The sequence below is a fragment of the Indicator indicator genome, chromosome 4 (assembly GCF_027791375.1).
Source record: "Indicator indicator isolate 239-I01 chromosome 4, UM_Iind_1.1, whole genome shotgun sequence".
Taxonomy (NCBI): Eukaryota; Metazoa; Chordata; class Aves; order Piciformes; family Indicatoridae; genus Indicator; species Indicator indicator.
The window spans coordinates 8,607,320-8,632,090 of record NC_072013.1 but is presented as its reverse complement, the minus strand read 5'-3'; the positions used below and the strand labels follow the sequence as shown (position 1 = coordinate 8,632,090).

The window sequence follows — 24,771 nt, the reverse complement described above, 5'->3', positions numbered from 1 at the left end:
AAGACAAAGGCTAGGCTGTTAAAATTGTTCTACCAAACCCAACCAAAGTGGGTTACCAAAGTGCAGAATTTGAAATCTCGACTGCTCTCCTCAGCCTCTAAATCTATTTAGCAGAAAATAGAGAGAAATTCAGCAAAAATGGATACCGCCAGATGACTCTTATCAGACCGGTGGCAGAAAAATCAGGTTGTTATATTTTAGTCACTCTGGGGTAGTCCATGTCAATTCAGTGCATTGACAGGCAGGAAAATTCACTGAAGCTTAGATTTCTGCCTATCAGATGGATACTGACAGAAGACATATGTGCAGTTCTGTATCAGACTCTCTTTTCCTGATGGAAACATTTCTGGTACCTAGTTTACTCTGCAGTGTCACAAGTGAAGATGTGAGAAAGGCAAGGCTCTGTTTGATCTTTGCTTTGGTCTCTGGTTCAAATAACACATGCCACCAAGATTTACATCCAAATCTGACACAGACTTTCATGAGGCTGAAATCTCATTCTTACATGGCTATATATCCAGATAGAACCTTATAGCTCAACAACTGCCTTTCCCCTAAAACAGCAAAGAGAATTTTCTAAAGTAATGGCAATTTACCAGTGACCCAAATGGCAGAATGGGTGTTAGTTCTCACATGCAGTATTGACTAAAATACATAATTTTCTTTCCTTAAAAAAACTAAAATGGAATTTCATTCTTTATAGATTCATGTTCCCTGAATACTTATTAGTTCATCACCAAAACATTTCTATATCTCCTTCTGATAAGGTTCATTAAAATATACTTTAAGAGCACTTAGAGGACTGAGCTGACGAACAGTTTTTAGATCGCTTCTTTCGTTGCACTGCAGTTCTCAAAGCCTGAAGAATTAGATTTTTATTATTCAGGATGTTGTAGTGGCACAGGTTCAGCAACTTGTTGAAATTCTCTTCACTATATGTAAGCAGAGCAGTGCTGTAAGGACCGACACAGTTGGACACATCTACTCTTCCTTGCTCCATCTCTGTGGGACCACGCTTCACATCTGAAGTAAGAACATAACAAAGTTCAACACAGAATGTTACTGAGGTGGAATACTCCTGCCAGGCAATGCAAAATACACACTAACAGTCACAGCAAACTGAATGTTCTAAGGAAAATTATTTGATATTTAATTACTGTCTAGGTACTACATCCACTGCACTAATAAAATCCACTACTTTGCTCCATGACTACGGCCACAGCTGATCCAGAATGTACTGGCAAACACCTTTTCCATGTAAAATGCTTTCCTCTCTAAGGTAAAGTTTTCCATCAGAGTATTTCACTTCAGAAAATTCAGAATTCTGTACTTTTAATTTTTCCATTGGGTACTGAGACGACAGCTCCTTATCAACCAAATGGTAGAAAATGACATCAGGAAGTTCCTGGATTGGGAATTTTGCTTTTCAGGTGGCTGAGATCTTAAGCACACACAGCAGGACAAATAGGATGATGTCTTTTCCATTAAGCTGGTACACGAATTTTTGTTCAGTTTTTAAGGCAGGTTTCCCAGATCATACTAAATTAGCAACCACAAAATTTGAGCTAATGCATGCAAAAGTATTTGTAAACTGAAACTGAATTTGCCAAGTGAGATAAACAAATCATTAGTTATTCTATTGCTGATCCAGAGAAAACAATCTGGCAACCTTTCAAAAGTGGCAGATATCAAAGCAACTTGTTATCCTGGCAAATCTTTTGTTTCATTACATATTTTCAGCACTTAGGATTCTTAGGGTTTTTATATGGAAATGAAGCACCAAGAGGATTCTAGCTTTCTTAACAAAGTAAACGTAGTATCTCATTACAAGACTGTTAAGTGACAGTGTCAGCTACCAGGGGGTAGAAGTTAGCATCCACCTCCTGTCCTTTATTATCAACAGAATGTAAACTGCCCCAGGTGCCAGGTAAGAGTGTTTCTCTCAAACTATGCCTATTCATGCTTTTAATTTTTAAGCTTTTTAATTCAGTCCCTGATTAGTTGAGCAACACTATATTCATCATAACAGGATTGGGAGTATAACAACTTAGCCAACTGAGAAACTTGCCAGTCTCTTATTTTAGAAGAGGAACCACTTCAATGGATAACTGGATACAGCAATCTCAAAAAAACATTGATTGATACTGTTAACTTACTTGGTGCCTTGTATTTTTGGAAGGTATCACACACCAGTGGGAAATAGGCCAGGATAGGTGCCTCTAAGCTGTCCTCAAACACATAGCACTCCTTTAGGTGTTCCCGGTCTTCCTGGCTCAGCTCTGTGCTGGGAAATGGGATGCCATGCTCCAAACAATAATCTGAGAAGAGGTCCAGTGGCTGGGTTTAATGAAGAAGAGAGTTGCCACACAGAGAGAGATTGAAATAAGGTTACTATACCTCATAACTGGTATTTTGATGCACTAGACAATCTGTGATTGATCTGTATCTCTGCTATGAGGATAGGCTGAGGGAGCCAAGGTTGTTCAGCCTAGAGAAGACTCCAGGGGGACCTTACAGCTGCCTTCCAGTACCTGAAAGGATCCTACAGGAAGGCTAAAGAGGGACTTTTCATGAGGGTGTCTAGCAATTGGACAAGAGGGAACGGTTTTAACCTGAGGGAGAGTAGGTTCAGACTGGATCTTCGGAAGAAGTTCTTAAATAAATAGAGGAAAAATGTGCTAATTCAGCTGCTGGAGACCTAAGATAAAGAATCACTGCTTCAAAACCTCACCAGAGTCTGTGATCCTCCACTGTAATTTAAATGTAAAATGACATCCACTTTCCTCTCTGGCCTCACAATGGGTGGGCAGCTGGTGTTGATGAAAAACGCCGTATCTATCAGTTTGAGGTAGTCACCCATTTCATTCAGCTGGTTGGGAGAAGAATCCAGCACCGTGTCTGAAAGCCAAAAACTCCTATTAACTATTCATTACTGTGGTAGAAAGGCCTTTTTTTTTTTTTTCAAAATCAGTGTAACAAGAAAAGAGAGAAAAGACAGCCCATGTTTTCATTAGTCTTTGACACAAAGACTGTAGTTAAATTTTAGTCGTTGACACCATTGAAACACTGATAACTGAGCTCAGTAAAAGGTACCAGTTCTGAGACTCATCCAAAGTGATATATTAAGCTGCTTTTATGACTGGTGCAAGTTGGTGAATGTTTTGCTTCAGTGGAAGCAGCATTTCCTAGGAAGAACAGAAATCAAGAAAGCCTGCTGTGATTTCTCCAAGAAAGAAACAAAACCAGCAGTAAACCATCTGTGGCTCAGTAAAAACAATTTCACAAATAATATCAATCAAAATTTGCCTTTATGCTAAGACTCATCAAGTGTTTGGCCTCAAGAATTCACAGCACTCAAATCATCCTCAAAGATGCATCTAAACCAATTTGCTGTTACCTTTCCACATGCAGAAGCTCTCATTCTCTAAATACTTGTTGTGTAGCTGCAAGCCTTTGAGGAAATTATGGTAAGTTGAAACCACTGGCCGTTCGGTCAGCATTTCTCGAAGAGTATTGGAAAGGCAACCTCTGGGAATGGATAAGCAAGTTGTCTGTTCGTGAGGCTTCTTGGGCAGAGCAGGGTGTTCCTCTGCAGGGAGATTGAGAAGAGGGAATGTGTCTACATTTCTTTCTCTGATACTAACAAAAAAGAAGAGCGTGAGCAGTGAAATCACCACTGCTCCATCTCTGACAGGCTGCACACAGACTGTTCTGGGCAGAGGGGGGTTATAATATCCCAGCATCACCTTGTTGTTCTCTGCCTTGCCTCTTCCTCCCCAGAATACCCATGGCAACCTTCTTGTGATTAACAAAACTCCCCAGGGATGATGCACAGTGGGCAGTGTGATTTTTTTTTTCCTGTTTTCCAGCCCAACTGTTTCTCTCCTGTTCTTCCTTCATTCCCACTAACCCAGAAAGAGGACACAAAAATCAAACCCTTTACCAAATGCCAGGTTTCACAGGGCAGAGAGGTGTTGAAGACAATGCAGATGCAAGTGAAAGGAATCCAAATAACTAACCAATGTCATGCTCAGTGCCTCGGGTCCATCTGTGCCAGAAGTCTTCTGAATGACCCGTGAGGTAGACAGCATCCATAAAATTCTGGGAAAATATATTGCTCCATGTGCCTTGAAAGTGTGTTTTTAAAAACAAATAAAATATTTTTTTTAAAAAAGGGAAAAAGAGCAAGCCATACTTCCTACTAATTCAAATTTTTAGAGCGTAGCTATGGCAGCCTACTTGGATTCTGCTGCTGTAGTTTAAGTCAGCACCAATTCAGTTATGAACTATGATGAATTTTAGTGTGAATACAAAATGCCATTCCACTTAATGTTTGGCTTACGACTAGGTCATTTAGGAAACTTTGCTGTGACTTTAAATACGCCAAAAGATCCATTCATGTGTGTGTGTGTGTGTGTGTTCTGGTTTGGTCTAACCTAAGAAATTCAGCAAATAAATTGCGTTTGTCTCAAGGATTTGATTCCTCTTTTGTCACTTTTGGCTGGTTCATTTGAGATTTAAATTGCATCAGATATACTATCTGGCATATACTATACTAGCATTGCTGCTTGCTGCTATTAGATGTCACCCCTGTCTAGCCAGCTACATGGTTATAAATTTTTGCTAAGTGAGTAAATCACCTTCCAAGAAGCAGATGTGAGACTCTGGGATCTTCTTCATCAGATGACCCATGAAGAACTCACTGCCAAAGTCCTCAGAACGAACAAAGGCCCCGTATTTCAAGAAACCCACTTCATAGGGTGTGAACTCCACCCATTCTGCAAACAGGGATTAAGAAGGGCTTGTTACAGTCTCTGAACACAAGTAAAAAATAACAGGTTAGCAAATCAAAAGCTGGAAGAACAAGGCCTATAGCTTCAGCATGTTGGTGACAGACAATTCAAGCCAAGATGTATTAAAACAAACAAATGCCTTTCAATGTATTGCCTGTTAGATTGGTGAATACCAAAGCATTCTCCACTAGCACTATGAAAAACCATTCAGCTTGGGGTTTAGGTGCATTTCTGTATTAGGAAGCAAAAATCAGGTCTGGAAGTCCACCAGTTGCTAAGTCTCTGCACAGGATGTGGTGGTTTTAGTTCTTCTGAGTCAGCAATAACACCAGCTACACTTCATTCTCAGACTCCAATAATCACTGCCTTGTGAAGCTAAAAAATCTCTGACTGAAACCCACCCAAATCTTGGCTGAACACACTGGGACTGCAGATTGAGCCTAGAGGCAGATGACCATGTGCCTAGAACCTCCTGCTTCATTTGGGCCAGGAAACACCATGGAAATGGTAATCATCATCACTGATCAGGACATACTGATCAGGACATAGAGCACTACCTCTCCCCAAATCCCTCCCTCGCTGCTGGGAGCTGCCTCCCACTCTAACACCCACATCTTCCCTTCTCCCCCCTTCCTTGCCATCTTCCCCCAGCTCTTCACGCTTCTTTTGGATTCCTGCTTTCTCTGGGCAGGAACCCCATCAGCTGAAAGAGGCTGTGAGGAGTAGGTGGGGATGAAAGAGAGAAAGAGCAGCAGTGGCGCTTTTCAAGGCTGTGAGCAGAAGGCATCTCCCCATCAGAGGGCAGCATCTTTGCACAGGCATCTCCCTACCACAGTATTAGGATGTTTTTCATCCAGGTCAGAACCCATATGTGAAGACAGGGAGAAAAGAAGTCGTTTAAAGGGTTTATCAGCATGGACTTACAGTAAAAGCTTTTGACATTAAAAGCATTAAAAGGAAACTCCTTAGACTTATGGAAGTGTCTATAATAATCATTACCTTTAAAATCCAGAGTGCTGAAGTCATCCTTGACATTGAGACACAGGTACATGGGCAGCGGATTCTGCCCCTGGTTTACTGCCAGTTGTTGATCAGAGAGTTTGTGAGTACTTCCCTGTTTTTAAGGAACACAGTCATTGTAAAAGATGAGCATGATGCATGGACTCAATAGGGCATCTAAGCCTGGAATGTCAATGAAATATCTCCTAAACCTCAGCAGATTTTGTTCCATGTACTTCAGATGTGTGACCACACAAATGTATTTGTGTATTATCTGTCATCATCCTTCATCAAAGCATTATCACTGATGTTTCTGGGAATTTTGGAATGGAAGATAGTCTGAAAGTGTAAGAAACTTGTCAGCTGTCACAACTTGTCAACTTGTCACTAGCCTGTGTTTTGCTTCAAGAAAAGAGAAAACTACTTGGCTACCTTGGAAGTGCTGCAGATAAAAGTCAACCAGGGTCCATTTCATTCAATACAGCTTTGCTGGTATGGCTACATATAGCTCTGTCAGAGCCACCTCTTCTCTGTATGTTACTAGAATGCTCATTTGATCTGAAATTAAAGATGACACTTGACTTTTTACATGCCCAGGTATTTCCTCTAGATGCTTACATTTTAGGCTTACTGTGTTATTTTGTTTCTTCTAAAGAGTCAAAGAAAAGCTCCTCAGGAGTTTTGAGAGCCTTTCCCATAACTGAATCCAGAAATTTAGGCATGAAAAGTTAGAAGTCCTCTAGAATACGGGATGGATATATAATACCTGATGATGTAGCATACAATCAATGAAAAGTCCCCATAAATCTGTAAAGGACAGCTTGTGCCCTTCTTGCTTTCTTTCACAAAGCTCCTTTTCATAGTACTTCATATGATCCAGTGAGAAACAGTGCAGCTTGCTCTTGGTCACATGTTCTTTGATATCACCAAGTGGCCCTCTGAGATCGTTTTGTGACCAATATGGATCTTCATACAACTTGGCCATGGTCCTGGCAAAAAGAAACACACTGTGGTTCATCTCTGGCTACATGATGAGTCACAGGCTTTCACCACACAAGTGTCTTGTTTCAGGATACACAAGGCTCTCATCCCCCCAACTTATACCTTGGAAGAGCAGTTCAAAGCTCAGGAAGAATTTAGATTATACAATGATATTTTTGCTGCAAGGATACATTGGAAATCATCCTAACATTTCTTCTCAGAATCAAGAGTAATAGCCCATAACTTAACACAAATTTTTACTAGACTTACCTTTTGATTGCCCAGGTTTGCACCACAGCTTCTGTCTGAAGCCAGCTCCCCCAGCAGTTTCAGACATGGTGCTCTGTACGTGAGCAAGAGCTCCTCTCCTTGGGCATGCAGCAAGCAGGTCACACCTCATACTCTTGGCCCATCAGACAGGCCACTCTTGGCCTGTCTGCTTGAAATTTCAGTTCCCAGAGTTCAGGCAGATTCCAGTCATCCATCCTCAAGCCCACCTCACTTTTTCTAGTTCTGTCTCATGCATCTTTCTAGAGCAGCCCTTCTGAGGCAAATGTTTTAAAGCCCTAGAGCCTTGTCAGCCACGCAAGGCAATCACCATCATGTGCATGACACTCCATGTTTCTCCAGGCTTCTCTTTTAAATTTTCCTTTTCAAATCCATACAGGAGTTGAGACAGACAAATATTACAAGAGGATTTCAGAAGCATTACATGCAATTAGATAACCCAAGAGATACACACAGGAAAGGAAAATGGTATTTCCCTACTTCCATTTCCTCATTGCTCTCAAGCATGCTTCGGGATTAGTTATCAATGATTGAATGTACCCTCAGCAAGTTCACTGATGATATGAAACCAGGGAGATGGCTGATAGACCATCAGGCTGTGCTGCCATCCAATGAGATCTGGACAGGCTGGAGAGCTGGGTGAAGATGAAGCTTATAAAGTTCAACAAAGACAAGTGCAGAGTTCTGAATCTGAGGAAGAATAACACCAGGCACCAGCACAGACTAGGGGTCATCCTGCTGGAAAGGAGTTCCATGGAGTCCTTTAACCCTGGAGTCAGCAAGTTATCCATGGGACAGCAATGTGCTCTTGTGGCCAAGAATGCCAACAGCATCCTGGGGGTGCATTAAGAAAAGTGTGTCCAGAAGGTCTAAGGAGGTTCTCCTCCCTCTTTACTCTGTCCTGATAAGACTACACCTGGAATACTGTGTCCAGTTTTGGGCTCCCCAATTCAAGACAATTAAGGATCTGCTGGAAAGAATCCAACAGAGAGCTACAAGGATGATTGCAGGACTTGAACATCTCTCCTATGAAGAAAGACTGAGAATTGGAGCTGTTTAGTCTGGAGAAGAGAAGGCTGAGAGAGGATCTTATTAATATCTATAAATATCTGAAGAGTGGGTGTCAAGATGAAGGTGATGGTCTCTTTTTGATGGTGCCCAGAGACAGGACAAAGAACAACGGTACACAGAACACAGGAGGTTCCACCTCAACACAAGGAGACACGTCTTTATGGTGAGGGTGATGGAGCACTGGAGCAGGCTGCACAGAGAGATTGTGGAGTCTCCTTCTCTGGAAACTTTCAAAACCCACTTGAATGCATTCCTGTGCAGCCTGCCCCAGGTGATCCTGCTTTGGCAGGGGTGTTGGATTTGATGGTCTCTAGAGGAGCCTCCCGACTGATATTATTCCGTGATTAGAAATGACTGAAAGTCAGAACAGGCACAGAACATCTGTGGGTAGGTTTGTCATCTACACTGAATTGCAGGGAGATACTGGTAAATCATCTTGGTGTGTGATCTTTCTAGTTTCAGTAAACACTTCAGTGCAATTAAAGAAATACAGTAGTTCACACTCAAATTGTTTCTTGCAGCTAGAAGAAATAAGAACCACAGCACTATCAGTCCCATGAAAGGGGCAAACACCAGAAGGAAGGCAAGTCCCAGCATCACACTGAGTAAAATTCACTAGCGAGGCCATATGGTTCATTAGGTTATTACTCTAATACAAAGAGCAAGCACAAGCCCAACTCTCCTTACCATGTTGTGGCAGATAAACCAGTCATGTATGAGACACAGTCCAGAATACCTAACTCCTGGAGAGCCAGAAGACTGCCACACATAGCCGTCATGGACCGCACACCCCCTGCTGTGGTCATGACTGCTACTACCGGCACCTGCTCAACACACAAGGGCAGAGAGTCATTCATCACCAGACAAACCAGAGAAGTGATGGGCATGCAGAAAACATAACTTGATTCAGGCAGGCTTTGATTCAATTCACCCTCTCTGTGGCAGCACTTGTGTTTGAGTTGTGCATAAACTTCGGTGAGACTTTGTGTATGCTGAAAACATCTTCCTGGTCAGTGATGCCTTGGTAAGTCAGGAGCTGTAAGCATGGCTCTTGTAAAGCTAAACCTATTTTCAGGTTTGTTAGGAGTCTTCTCTAGATGTTTTCACTTTTCCCCATGTCTTTCCCTCAAAACACATTTTTAAATCCTGGGTATAATGGAGGTCAGAGGAGCAGAGCAAAAGCTGCCTACATTGTTTTTCATTCTTCTATGTTTATATATGGCATTTGCTATTCTCCAGGCAGATAGTACCAAGTTTTACAGATTGATTTTAACATCCTCTTTATCTTTGATTACCTCTCCTACCCCTGATATCACTGCTGTATGCAATTTGGCATTATGTTTCTCACAATGCAGTTATTCTACTAGGAACACATTTTGCCATTACTTTTAATCTTTTTTAAATTGTGTTTTACTTTTTTGCTTTTTGTTTTTTAATTACTATGACTCAATAACCCTTTATTCTCGTTAAATAATAACAAATCCTATTCTACCTGTTATTTAAGTTCATTAGCACTTTGACTTGTTTGCAAAGTGCTGTGCTGCACACAACACTAAGGGATAGGTGTGCTGGGAGCTGAAAAGAGCAGTGAGGAAATCCTACACAGACACATTCTCCCAGTTGCAGAAGAGTGTCTCTCTTACTCCAAACACCACAGCCTTGTAACAGGTTCATTGCTGTCCTCCAGTAATAGAGCAGCTGAGTCCAGGGAAGCCCAGGAAAGGAGAAAGCAAGAGGTAACACACCGAAACACACGAGACAGATGCTGCTGTACCAGTGTGCTAAGGGAGAGTCACAGCCTTCCCCCCTGAGCCTTATGTAACAGCAGAGAAGGGCAGAGGTGTCAAACTGAGGAAAAACTGTCTCAGTCCAAGCAACCAAATTTCACTGTCTTGGCTATACATACATTTATATCAATAAATACTCTGTTTGGGTGTCCCTGAGCGAGGATGGAGGTTGGCAGAGAATAAAGGAATTCTGACTGATCTCCTGACCTCTTTCATCCTCTGTGCCAAAAAAATTCTTGGATATGGTCTTAGGTGCAATCAACAATCTGATCTATACATTTTAGTCTGGAAGGTGTGGAAGAGCTATATGAGTAGTCATGCAAGTACATCACAGCCACTTTGTTCAAAGTGTGACAGAATACTTCCAAGTTTCTAAGATGCTGTGCCACACACCTCATCTTCCTGTAGGTCTTCATCTAGATGAAGAACTCTTTTCAGAGCAGCAGCAACCACCTTCTTTCTTTTAGAGATGAAATCCTGCTCCTCTGCACACAGATCAAACCCCAACCGCAAATCTAAATTCTGACAACTAGAGCACAAGAGGAGAACAAGACGTTACCTGCAAGCCATTTCCAGAGCTACTGCTTGAGACATGACACAAAACTAACAGTTAACCCATTTCAATATAAATAAAGGCTGCTTCCATGCACATGTAGGCTCCCCTGTGCAAATGAAAGCAAGTATATGGATGTCACAGACCCTGTATTCCTGCCTTCCTGTTGAGATTTAGACCAGAACCATGTCCTGAACTACTTCACCCTGATTAAAAATAAGAAATGTAGCGAATTCAAGATGTTTCACATTGAGAACTGGAAATTGGATATCTCTTCACATTCTTTTGCTATGTAGGTGTTTCCTGAAGAGCAGGAGGAGCCTAAACAGTTACTTAAACTTAACACACCTTAGGCAAAATGACCCCAATAGTGTGTTTGGCTGCACTAAGAATTTGTATTGTAAATATGCGAGTCAGAAGATGTCACTTCAGCGTAAGCCTCCATATCTGTACATGATTCTGAACATCATGTATGCCATTAATGCTACAAATTCTATTTTCAGAGGGCTAGTGTTTCATGTTTTTTTCATGTTTTTGTCAGCCAAAATGTGTTTTTGTCCTTTCTGCGACTCATAACTACACTCAGCAGAAATCTGTGGTTTATCATGTCTGCAGTTAGTGCTTGCAATGCAGCTAATGAATCAGCAGAGGGCAATGTTGCCCTGCAGAAAATCACAGCAAGCCAGGCTATGAAATTAAGTTTTCACCATGAGAGTGGTGAGAGACTGGAACAGGTTGCCCAGGGAGGTAGTAGAAGCCCCATCCCTGGAGGTTTGTAAGGCCAGACTGGATGGGGCTCTGAGCAACCTGGTGAGGTGTCCCTGCCCATGGCCGGCGGGTTGGAACTGGCTGATCCTTGAGGTCCCTTCCAACCCTAACAATTCTATGATTCTAATTACTGCCTGCTTGTTTCGTTGAAAAATTACCTGCAGAAGACTGGTAAATGCATAACAGTGTTATGAGCATGTGCTACGTATAAATGTGCACTTATTAATGGTAAAGGTTACAAGACAGTGGGATTCTTAAGTATCAGAATTAGGAAGCCTCAACATTAGGAGAAACGTGGTGACTGTTTATACTCCATGATTACCTACCACCTATCCTATGCTGAACTCTTACCAACAAATTTAAAACTGTGTATCATTTTATTAACCTTTCCCCATATTTTAGTCTAGCAATTATATTTTAGTCTAGCAATTATATTTTTAGTCTAGCAATTACAATCTCTAATTCTGCTTTCAAGGTGAACTTAAGCTGTACCTTCATCTAAAGATGATAATGTAAAAGGATAGGAAAGAGTCCAAGCAATGATTCAAAAGAAAGAAAAGATTTACCCATCTTCTTCCTTCACAGACACCTCATAAGATTCACCCTGAGAATCAAGAACAAAAACACCATAAATATTAAATAGAACTGAAAGTCTGCAAAAGCAATTTTTACAGTATTAGCAATTATTCAGATACGAAGTCTAATGGTAAATCATTGGTCCCTTCTCAGGCTTTCTGCACACAAGTGTCAGTAGGATCTTGTTTTTAAAATACTTCTAAAACAATGAGCATTTCTGAATATGATGCTTTTTCCATCAGTAATAGTTAGACTTCCAAATGTATGCAGAGATGAGTACTCATATAACTGAGACAGTGCATTTTTAATAACAAAATGAATAATGGACTAGGTATCAGATAGGTACAGCTTACACTTCTTGAAATAATTCAAACACTGTCAAAAATTACTCACTCTCATCACTGTCACTTTCTTGCTCAGATCCAGAGAATGGAGAGACACAGCCAGGGGACTGCTTAGGTCCATTTGCCTCCTAGCAGAATGATGCTGAATTAAAGGGGGGGGAGGGAAATTTTGTTATAAAGATATAATTATTTAAACCCCATAGGTACAAATCTACCACAGAAGGGCTAATTCTCCCCAAAAGTTACTGTTACCACCATCAGCAAGCAAAACATACACCACAGAAAGAACACTCCTTCGGCAGCGTCATGTGCAGTCTGGGTTGACTGTGCTTGACGTAGTGGAACCTGGCAGTTTCACTGCTTCCCTGTCTGCAGTCTATGGAAACATCTTGGGTTTCTTCATAGGATCCTTTCACCGTGAATGTGAAATCTCTCCCTAAGAACAAGAAGAAAATCACAGAGGAATGTTAACTGCACCTAGCCCTGAAAAACTAAAAAATAAGAAACCCCCCCCACAAATAAAGTATCCACCTTAGTGCAGTCAACATTAATTTCAACCACAACGTTTTTCCTCCCCCAAAATCAGTATAACAACGGGCCAGACTGAATAAGTAGCAAAAAGACAGTGCAGCCAGTGCAACTTCTCCCTTGCCAAATGACAGAGAATACGTGTTAGACCAGTGGATGTCACCAGCAGCAATCACAACTCTGAGTTTCCATCACTGGTAGTTGTGTTGCCCCTCTTTTACTTCCTGATCTCACGATGGGCATTTTGGTTCCATCACACTGCAGAGACGTTTCAGAGTATCTTAGTCACCTCCACAGTTTCCCTTAAGCTACACAGACACACCATAGCCAGAGGACTCTCACTATTAGCAAGTAGGTAATTCATGAAATAGCTCAATCCCAAAGCAGTCCTGATACAGAGACTAAAACAGAAAAGATTCAGCTACATCTCCCCACAGCAGAAAAAGCAGCATCAATTTTGCATCAATAACCTCACTTGTGTAAGGGCTCTTCATATTTGTTTCGTTCACATGTACTTCCAAAGAGGAAACTTCACGAGACTGCAAGAGATAAGCAATAAAATCACCAGTCACAGAAACAGTTCAGGATCCTCACTGGGGATCTAGGGGTCCCATAGAAACACTGGGCTTGGCCATGGCATCCTGTGCACATGAAGAAATTGCAGAGACTGATACTCTTCTACAAATCATGTGGTCAGGGGAGCTAAGACAGCTGGGGACCTGTACTATTCATGCCATCTGCACTCTGGCAGAGCACTGGTCCAAACTTCTCCCCACACAGAACACACTACAGCATGTTGGCATTCAAAACTTTACAACCACACCTATGTGTCTTCTGAAAAAGAGTAAAGGCTATGCCTAAGTGCATATTTCTTCCAGCTACAACCTTCGGGTCCACCCTCCCCTAAGAACATAAACATTGAAAGAGAGAAAACAATTACCACTAGTACACCATTAGTAATGATGTTCTCAGATACACCTGGACTGAAAAGCAAAAAAGGAAAAGGTTTATTTAAGAGCAGGTATATGAGCAACAATCTCTTAAATGCAATAGTTCTCTGAGCTCAGTTTTTCTAGCTGTCAAGTGCCATCAGAACTGTTTTCACCTCTGTCTCATACCACTGCCAGGTCATAATCCCATAGCTCCTAGGGACACTCTCTTTTTTGACCTCCTCTGATCAGCATCATCTCTCCTTAAGCCAAATTACAAACGAAACACCCACCCTCAGCTATAGTGAGACTGTCATTCAAGAAGGTGTTTTACCAGATTGAAGAGAGAAAAGCAACCATGGAGAAGATGCTGATATGGGATGTCTTAGCACAGGTAGATGGATCCACTTCCCCAGTGCTGCTTTCTCCAAAATGCAAAGTTTTCTGATGACAAATTCTGCGACATTTCTGCTTTACTCACATGTTTTCCAGCAGAAATTCCACTTCTAGTTCTTCCTGACTCTGAAAATGAGATTGGTTTTTCAATTAAAGAAAATGGAAGAATAAAACTTTTCCTTTGATGATTTTTCTCTAACCCTGCCTCGCAAGGTTTTACTATTGCTACACCCTCTGCATCACAATGTAAATGAATGGAGATTTCTTTGGCCACCATTTCATTTCATGTCTCTCCACCACTCTTTTGTTTAAAAACCCAGTGTCTCCTCAAAAGGAAGAAGAAAGTGTCATGGAATGGGGAGTGAAGGTCCCATTATTAATTTAGTAGGATGAGACATGGGTTAACCAATGTCAAGGAAGGGAGGTATAACAGGGGAATGACGTAGGAGAACATACTTCAGATGAATTTGACCTCACTTTTAAAAAAAAATTAAAAAAAAACCTTAATTGTTCTGAACATCTACATACAGACTACAATCTGTGATGCCTCATGGGTTCCTGAGTAGGAGTCATGATTCAAATAACGACTGCTTGATCAAGACATTCCTGAGATACATCTCACCTTGTCTTATCTCCTCAACTTCCACCTTGCTAAGCCAACGAGTTAAGCCAACTCTGCACACGCCTCCAAGCAAAGTCACAGCTTGAATCACACCTTAACTGATCTCAGTCACATGAGGCCATAGTCAGCTTCAGCAGATGCACTGAAATCCTTAGTAAGGACTGGCTTTCTAGGAGAGTAGTTAAAAACTCTTCAAGGCAACAGTAACACAAAACCCAGGCAAGAGCATTTTCTGGATAGCCTGTCTGACACAGTGGTTTAGAAATCAACAGAGCACATATTTCCTAGGAACTGTAAACTCTGTATTTACAGTTCACAATGTCAGAAATGTGAAAAAGCCCTGAAGTGTTATTATCCAGCCTCCAAGCACTGAAGGGGTTATGGTTTGTGGGAAGTAATTCGAGTACATATTTTGCTCTCTTAAAAGATGGATGTGATTTCTCTACCTGTCCTCTCATCAGCTTCACCCTCTAAGCATTTCCTAAGAAACTCTTTATGCCCTCTTTAACACAAACACACACACAATATTCCTTGAGACACATGCAGCTAATAAAACTCCTAGGTCACACACTGACCTAGAAGAAAAGAATAAAATCCTGGGGATATTCTCATTCATCAATCTCTCTCAATTCTGTGCTGACTCAGCTCCCCTAAATGTCCTTTGTAACCCTATAGCAAAAGATCATAAACAGACTTGCTGAGACTTTTTTTAAAGCTGCTCTTTATCAGGAGAATAAAAATAGCCTGAAAGATTTTCATGAGGATAGATAAACATTTACCAAGCATATTGCCTGAAAGCACAGAGACAAAACTGGTGAATCTGAGAGGAAGGAGCCCTGGTGAACTGCTAGCCAAAGAACCAGGGCAGCTACCAGGAAAGGGAACAAGTTTATTTCCACCCCTGCTCTGTCAGTTTTCCACCACAGTGAGATCTCTAACCATCAGCTTCTTCATTTTTTGACTCATGCTGTGGTTTGGGGTTTGTTTTGTTTGTTTGTTAGTGGGTTTTTGCTGGTGTTGTTTTGTTGGGTTTGTTGGTTTTGGGTTTTTTTTTGGTGGGGTTTGTTTTGTTTTGTTTTGCAAAAGACATCTTTCTAATCTAAAAAAATAAGAAATCAGAATAGGAAAGCCATTTTGCATCCAATTGTTGTAATCACAACAGAGGAGTGACTGTTTCTGACCTTCCCTAAACACTGAGCATCTGTGCTTTAATAAAGTCCTTTCAACAAAGTCTGCATGCGAGAAGAAATCTGATGTTGATTATAAGTAGTAACTTGGGAAAAAATTCTGATCTTGTCTTTTCATTTCTCACCTCTGGATTCAACTCAAAATTCAGGCAAACTTTTTCTCCAGGTTGGATTTTAGCTACATCAAAGCGAACAGTCAAAAGCTGATCATCTGATGTACAAGTATCCTTGTCACAGATTGTCAGCTCCAGGATGTTCTGTGGAGAGAGGCAGGGAAGGATGTAAATGCCATATTCATGGATCACTGAGCCCAAGGGGAAGGCCTAGCAAGAATCAGCATGTAGCCCCTGCGTTGTCCAATGCAGAGCAAGTCCTGCAGCAGCCTGGAGCTCAGTACACAGCCCCTGTGGCTCAGACTGCAAAATCAGGAGCTGTGGTGGGTTGAAAATTCCCCCCCCCAAAATTAACTTTTGCCAGACTAACTCAGTGGAAGCAAATGGAAGCTGTATTTACAGGCAAAACTATGATCTACAATGGAATGCAACAAATATGTACAAATATACAGTGTTTACAATTGACAAAACAGCACAAGAACCCCTCCCTGGCCAAAAGACCAGGGGCAGCTGCCTCACTGCCTCCCCCATCACCCCCTGTACAAAAGGGAAAAGAGAGAAGCAGAAAAGGTTAATAGCAGTCAAAACAATGCAGTCAAGGTCAGCAAAGCCTGATAGTATCTTCCTGGTGAAGAAGCAAGAAGAGAAGAACTAAAGATTGTTCTGTGAACCAAATCTTATGGGAGTTGTCCCTCCAATGGAATTGTTTAGAATAATCATAATTTTCCTTTTTTACACCCAACAGTGATCTATTTACATTTTTACTACTTTCTGCTCAAGATCTGTGAAAATTTTTAAAGGCATAGCCCTAAACTACCACAGGGGCTAAGCCTAGAAGAGATAAATCATCAGATTTGGCAACGAACAAGAGCTCAGATGAAAGGCAGAATAAGTGGCATGCATGCTAGTAATATGCCCTGGACAGAATGAGGTAACACACACTGCTCATCAAAGCCTTTGTGGACTCAAACTTTCTATCTTGAGAAATGTTGGCATAGAAGCAGAACATAATAACAGAGGGCAAATTCTTCACAAATGGAAGGTAATAAACATTAACAAACTTTTAAAATAAGATTTAAATTGTAGTGGTTCCTTTGCTATTCCTCAGTGCTCAGATAACCCATAGCAGCAAGAGGTGACGGAGCACCACAGAATCATAGAATCATAGAATTATCAGGGTTGGAAAGGACCTCAAGGATCAGCCAGTTCCAACCCACCGGCCTTGGGCAGGGACACCTCACACTAGATCATGTTGCCCAGAGCCACATCCAGCCTGGCCTTAAAAACCTCCAGGGATGGGGCTTCTACCACTTCACTGGGCAACCTGTTCCAGTGCCTCACCACCCTCATGAAACAATTTTACATAAACTGGCACTATCAGATCGGCCAAAAAATCTGCAAAGACCACATTATTTATCTTTTTTGGGGTGCATCAGGCAAGAATCAGCCAGTTAAATACAAGCTGGAGACTATCAGATGTCCTGATACATGCTGGTAGCCTCGAGCTTGTATTTAACTGTATGACCATGAGGTCATATGAAGTGGCCCCATGTCTAGACCTTGTGTGTCTCCCACTCTGACTGCTAGTCTATTTCTGCTACCTCTACAAACATTTTAACAGTTTTCTACAACTGCTCTGGGACAGAAAGCAGCTTTCAGCTTTATTTCAGAAGATCCATAACCCTGTGAGTTTACACCCATTTGAAGGTGTCATTGTAGGTCTGTAAGCTGGATGTTCAGTTTGCTTTCTTACAGCCTTTGAAAATAAGCCTATTTAATGATGGAATGGTTAGTATCAAAAGATACTTTCATGTTTTCAAAAGTCATCAATAAGCAATGGTACCTCTTATTTACAAATGGCATCGCTGTCACTGTGTAAAGCAGGTATTATAAGCCCATGGCAACACAGCAAAAAATGCCTTTACAGCTGCATATAAGAAAACAGAACTAATCCTCTAAAGAATTTATAAAACCTGCCACTCAGTTCTTGGGGTTCTAATGCTTAGAAGGTGAGAGAGACCAATCAGGACACCAGTGAACCTATACCAAAGCTTGACTATTTACTTGCCTGTACAAAACACCACCTCTCATGCTGTCTCTGAAGCTTTTGCATCTTTCTATTACCATCCTGTTCCTCAGTATGGCAGTGTGCAAGCCTTTATGTGAGCCTCGAGGCTTTCATGAAGAGTCTGCATGCAGTAGGTGATGTTCCCTTAGAAAGTATGTGCTCACTATCAGAGGCACAGATCCTACCTTCACTTCTCTTTGTATGATGAAGTGGAAAGTTTCGTTCCAGACAGGGTTTCTGCAGTTGTTAACAGTTTTTGTTTGGGCTTCCTGACACGAAGCTGTTGGCATCCAGAGCTTGACATAGCAATCAGTGTGGCTCACTGTGTTAACAAAAAGCAGCATGGTTAGTACAGCAGTACTTATCATTTCCTTTGCACAGTTGGGGGAAGAAAGAGTAACCTTTGAGGAGTCCTAAATATTTCATTAAATTTAAAGGAAAACATTCTGAACTCACAGTTCTTTAGCTTACCTACAGTTATCTATATTTATGGCAATTCCAAACAAAAGGCAACTATAAACCACTAATTCTACTTAATAATAAAAACCCAAACTATTCAGTTGCAACAGTACTGAATTATTCCAACTCTTTTGATTTTTTAGCTTCTATTTTCAAATATTTGCCAGGCTCCGAGCAAACTCATAAAACTTCACTATCTGAAACCTCACTGATTAAAAATAAAATTTAAAAAGAAGAAGAATTTAGTTTGAGGGATTTTTTTGACCTGATTCTAATTGTAACACACAAATCACCCCACAGTGATACAGCGATGTAAGCACATAAGAGCAGCACCCAACACTACTACAAAATTTTCCTGTGTCTTTTCCAGAGGTGCCCTTTAAGAGAAGGGAAATGGGCATCCTGTGGATAAAAGGAGCCCTGAAGCATTAGGGGAAAGGGAAATATCCCAGAGCAGCTGGTGGAGGGAAGGATAACTTCTTTCCCAACACAGAATTTCCATTCTACTTAATTTCTATTGTTACCTCTTTTCTAAATTATTTTGAGTTTAAACAAAAACAATACAGCTTCCTCAGACAAAAAAAAAAAAAACCTGATGATGCATCACTGGCATCTAAGCAACAGGTGTACAGGAGCATTAAATTCAGGTGACAGTGATTTTCTTGCCACCAGGGGTACTTACACAGATCTGCTTTACGGAGATTTCTCATGCCTATAATTTTTACAGCAAGCCAGCACAACTGAGGCACTTCTGGCTGCAGAACAATCAGAAAATACCTTAATTAAAAGCAAGTAACTCAGATATAATCAACACACCCTATCCTATAGCACAGATAGAACTAACACACCCTACCCTATAGCACAGCAAAGGCCATTCTCCCATTAATATTGGATATGTTTTCATTTTAATTTTTTAAGACAATTTCTGAGAATAAACTAATTTTTCTGATTGGACACCAGAAAAAAATAAAAAAGGACAGATTCCTGCTCCACGAAACACAACCTGCTGTGTTTAAGTGTTCTAAAGATACAAGGTTTGGAGGTGAAGTTTTAATGCAGGGAGAGGTAGAAAAGATCACGAAATAATTCTCACCCAAAAGGACAAGTTGACTTTTGTATAATAAACTTATTCAGAAATATGTTTGCTTGGATAAGCACTAGGCTGACCTGACTGATATATCATGGAGAAGCAGTAAGATACAGAAATATAGTAACATCCCATGGTGCAGGACCCTATAAGAAATAGCTCGAAGGCTCTACTACCCTCTCCAACTTTTTTCTGTTTTCTCCTTCTGCTCCCCATCACAGCTACACACAACCCTATACTTGGCTACAAGAAAAACAAGACAATCTTGAAGTAAAATATGACATACAGAAGCAGTAGCTCCATTAATTACATTGAAAGGAACAATTAAATCCTCAAAGCATCAAGATTCGTGAGAAACTGTCTCTTCAGTACCCCCTTGTGTAGCTCTTATTTTGATACACCATTGTGTCCACAGGAGCAGATTAACTAGGTAAAAAGCAGCAAGTCACCAGGCTAGGTGTAATTTACAACCTGGAAAAATGGTCAACCCAATAGTTTTTTTCCACAGAAAGTGGCACTGGAACAAAACCAGCAGGTTTGGGAGAGATCCATCAACCTCAGCAGAATTTTTGGCAGCAATGTTTATGGTGATAGAGAGAATGACAGGAGTAAATGATCCAAATTTAATCCAAAACACAGAGAATTAATATTTCATCCTCAGCTTTAGTACCATTCATATTTATTTAGGAGTCTGGAGAAAACTTACCTACGAGATGGGCTGAAGTATTATGAAAACATGCAGACACAAAACTAATTATTATTATTCCACAGTGTTAGCAAGTAGTGAGCTCACTGCTCTCTCACATCTAGCAAAGAGTTAGGCTCATACTTCGTTGCTGAGTACAGCTAGGGAACAGACTCAGGAAATTTGGGAGAAAAACTCAAATACATATCATGCAATTAGTGATTTATTTTCTTTAAGTTCTTGTTTAGTATCAAGTAGTCATTAATCAGAAAATGGAATAATTTGTTACATATCCAGTGTGTGCTAGACTCAGTGTCTTCCAACACTTGTTACCAGTTTACTTTCATAATAATTAGCATTCAGAATAATTTTAAGTGTCAGACTCTGAATAATCCATTTTATCTGCGGATCTGCCTCCTAAAAGCAAAGGCAAAACAATCTGAAGACTGAGCCTTGGGTTTTATGAGATATGACTACCATCATATAGTGATGTCACAGTAAAATCAAGATTAAAATCCAGCTCTCCCAGTTCCTTGCCCAGCATCCAAACCACAAGTTCATCACCTTCCTCACCTTCCCAACCCCTAAATCATAGCAAATGTTTTATACTCTAGAGAGCACACTCAGAGAAGAAAAGAATATTCCCTTAACTGACCGTTAAAAAATATCCCCCTCATAATAACAGTTAAGCTTAAGGAGTAATGAGAACAGCTGGTGGAAGACTGAAGGTCACAGAGCCATTGCTCACATTTTATAGCCCTCTCTCTGCAACCCAGAAGCTGCTCCCTGGACAATACCTCATCTTCAGCACTGTGCAGTCTTTCGTGCTTCTTCCTCCTTATTCCAGTCTTCCTATATGGGTTTGCTCGGACAAACCGATCCTGGGGACACAGAGCCAAGAAGAGAGGTCAGTGATGAAAACCATCAGTCACAAATTCCTAGGTTTCAGTTTCTACTCAGATCCACCATGGCAATAGCAGGGTGTCCTACCAGTTCTCCTCCTCATGATGAGACATATTCCCATACCACCAAAATAATCTCTCTTACTAACACATCTGCCACTACAGACCTGTTTGACATTTAAGGATCAAAATTTCCCAAGCTGCTTCTTTTAATGAATCTCAACCATGATAGTCAAACAGATCCTCCTGCCCCACTGCTGGTTTTCTCTTACCAGGGGTGAATAGGCTGATGATCCCATTAGTATCTCTATTTCATAAAAGGCAACACTATAATGGTCTTGTCTGTATGTCTCACAGCTGGCAGGTGCTCCTGGACCGTGCTGTCTTCCAAACAGCTGAGGCAGGGCAGAAGAGCTGTATAGATTGATTCAGAGCTCCACCTCCCACTGGTTTCAAAAGCACAAATTATGATCTTGTTCTGTGCCACATGAAGATTTTTTTTTTTTTTAACACCAGAGTCATTTATGGGAGAAGAGGAGATAGCTCAAACATTTATTCATAGGCTAATCACAAAACAAAATAGTTACCTATTACTATGAGGTTTGAATAACCACACACAGGAGGATATCCTGGGGCAGTTGCAGCCCTCACAGATTACAGAAGACTTAATCATAGAATCATAAAATGGTTTGAGTTGGAAGGGACTTGAAAAATCATCTAGCTCCAAATCTGCTTGGCATGGGCAGGGGCATCCATTCACTAGATCAGGTTGCTCAAAACCCCATCTGACCTGACCCTCAACATTTCCAGGGAGGTGACACTCACAGTGTCTCTGGGCAACCTGTTCCAGTGTCTCACCAACCTCACAGTGAAGATCTTTTTCCCTAATAGCTCATCTAAATCTACTCTCTTTGATTTTGAATCTGTTATCCCTCATTCTGTCACTACACTCTCTGATAGAGTCCCTTCCTTACCTTTCTTGTAGCCCTGTTTAAATAGCTTAAGGGTACTATAAGGTCTCCCTGGGCCCTTCTCCTCTTCAGGCTGAATGACTCCAACTCTCTCAGTCTATTGCCACAGTAGAGGTGTTCCAGCTCCCTGATCATCTTCCATGGGCCTCCTCTGGATGAGCTCAAGAGGTCCATGTCTTTCTTGTGCCAAGGACTCCAGAGCTGAATGTAGCACTCCAGGTGGGGTCTTGCAAGAGTGGAATAGAGAGGCAGAGTCACCTCCCTCAACCTGATGGCCACACTTCTCTTGATGCAGCTCAGGTTGTGGCTGGCATTCTGGGCTGTGAGCACACCATGCTGGCTCATACTGTTTTTGATCCAACAGTACTTCTAAGCCCTTCTCTCTAGGGTTGCTCTCAATCCACACATCACCCAGCTAATATGCCACTGCAACTGTTATTTTCCTGTAATACCACTCAATACATAAGAACAAAAGTACCTAGTACCATTACAAAAATACTACAAAGTGACAAATATGACAGAAGACAGCTATTGCATTATATATTTTTTTTTAATTACTAGAACCAGCTACTACTAAAAGTCACCAAAACCATATATTCAATAGTGAGAAATTATGGTTGAAATGAGTTTTTTAAAAACCTGTTTAGCTTTTAGAACTCCCATGTTTTTAAGTCAGACAGGAAACCTGGTTTTTGAATCAGCAGGACTTCTTATGAAAAAGATAAATCTGACTTTCAATCATTTCCAATCACAGAATGTTAGGGCTTGGAAGGGACCTCTAGAGACCATTGAGTCCAACACCCCTGCCAAAGCAGGATCACCTAGGGCAGGCTGCACAGGAACACATTCAAGTGGGTTTTGAAAGTCTCCAAAGGAGACTCCACAACCTCTCTGGGCAGCCTGTTCCAGTGCTCTATCACCCTCACTTTAGAGAAGTGTCTCCTCATATTGAGGTTTCCTCCTGTGTTTCAGCTTATACTCATTGTTCCTTGTCCTATCACTGGCTGCCACCAAAAAGAGACCACCACCTTCATCTTGACACCCACCCCTCAAATATTTATAGACATTAATAAGAGCCCCTCTCAGCCTTCTCTTCTCAAGACTAAACAGCCTCAAGGCTCTCAGCCTTTTTTCATAGGAGAGATGTTCAAGGTCCTCAACCATCCCCATAGCTCTCTGTTGGACTTTCTGCAGTAGATCCCTGTCTCTCTTGAACCGAAGAGTAATGAAATCTTGAATAATTAAAGAATCAAATAATTCAAACTGTTCTGTGGAGGAGAGCAGCCTTGGAAAGAGTTTATAATGATCATTATAATTAGTCTGGTCTTTTATAGGCTTGGACATTGAATACAGAACAGTTTCTGCTTTAGGCTGCAATAGCATTTATTATAAAAAGTGTGGTGAGTTCCAAGCTGCAGAGTTTTTGGTAGGTTGTTTGTTGGGGTTTTGGGTTTTTTGGGTTGTCTTTTTTTTTTTTTTTTTTTTTTTTTTGTGGAGCAGTTTTATTATGATAGAGATCTATTTCACTTTGATTATATGATAATGCATTTGAGGTCTGTCATTCATCTAGTGACCAGCCCAGTCCTAAGCCTTGGCACATGGACAGTGGTACAGGTGAGTCAGCCGTCAGGCAGTCACAGGCCAGAAGACAAGACAGTATTTCACCAATACCATTATAACAGCAGAAGCTTTAAGAACTGCTAGTTTAGGGTGACATGAGACCTGGAGGCACACAGACACTTAAACTGGGCCACATAACTTGCACCACAGGTGCCTGAAGTGGCAAAGGAGCAGATCACTTGCAGTAGCACCAGCATAGGCTCTGCAGCCCCCAGCTGCAAAAGCTGCAGACTCCCATTTGCCACCAAGCTCACCTAGATCAGTTTTGACACAAACCCAGAATCACTTTCATCTCCAAGAAATCTGAGACTGATTATCTGGGATATCTCCAAATTCTTGCAGGGCTTTTATTTGACATCTAAGGTAAGGCATAGAAGAAAAAGTCCTCACAATCTGGTTCACAAGCCTTGCAAAACTGCTAACTACTGCTAACTTCTGACAGAAAGCTGCTGTGATAAATAGTCAAAGACCCCTCAGTCTGATCTTGATACACTAATACAGCCACAAAGTCCAACTTTATTTCTAAAAGTACTAATTTTTTTCTTCTTAATAAGCCCATAATCAAAAGCTGTTGAGCACCATCTTTAAATATCAGCCTTAATTTACATGACACAAATAAAACATCCTAAAACTCAATCACTCATAATCCTTTGCTGACCTAGATTTTGACAAAGTATGAAGCGATAGTGATTGAAATCCATAAGAAATTAAGTCTCCATGCAATTTTTCAAAGCATCTGTTTAAAGCACTTGGGTGAAGTGAAGAACAAGAGACATTAATCTGCGTTTCCTGCTTTGATAATACAGAGACCACAGGAAACAACATTCTTGTGGGACAATAATGAATAACCTGTTTAATATCGTCTGTGGCACATAATTGCACAAGTGTGCTCATATCCTGTCAGAATTAAAGTTCTTATCTAACACAATTCAGTATAACCAGAAAAAAAATATTTACACTCATACTGGCAGTTTGGGCCTTCTTTACAAGCGAGTTGCATCCATTTTCTCAGGTTATTTCGTTAATACTTCAACACAACCTGAG

General features: G+C 41.0%; 1 protein-coding gene across 1 annotated transcript; it reads right to left on the bottom strand.

Moving 5' to 3' along the window:
- Positions 1–784: 784 nt before the first annotated feature.
- Positions 785–21,435, bottom strand: LOC128981697 (cytosolic phospholipase A2 epsilon-like). Its single transcript, XM_054400630.1, has 21 exons — positions 21,409–21,435; positions 21,032–21,115; positions 19,145–19,217; positions 18,189–18,325; positions 15,948–16,079; positions 14,099–14,139; positions 13,629–13,671; positions 13,164–13,227; positions 12,436–12,596; positions 12,210–12,302; positions 11,807–11,844; positions 10,313–10,448; positions 8,820–8,959; positions 6,559–6,781; positions 5,793–5,907; positions 4,641–4,778; positions 4,020–4,127; positions 3,398–3,589; positions 2,732–2,898; positions 2,157–2,337; positions 785–1,023 (listed from the first exon to the last, which is right to left on the bottom strand). The coding sequence occupies exons 1-21, from the start codon at positions 21,433–21,435 to the stop codon at positions 785–787; spliced, it is 2,532 nt and encodes an 843-aa protein (XP_054256605.1).
- Between the last annotated feature and the right edge of the window lie 3,336 nt (positions 21,436–24,771).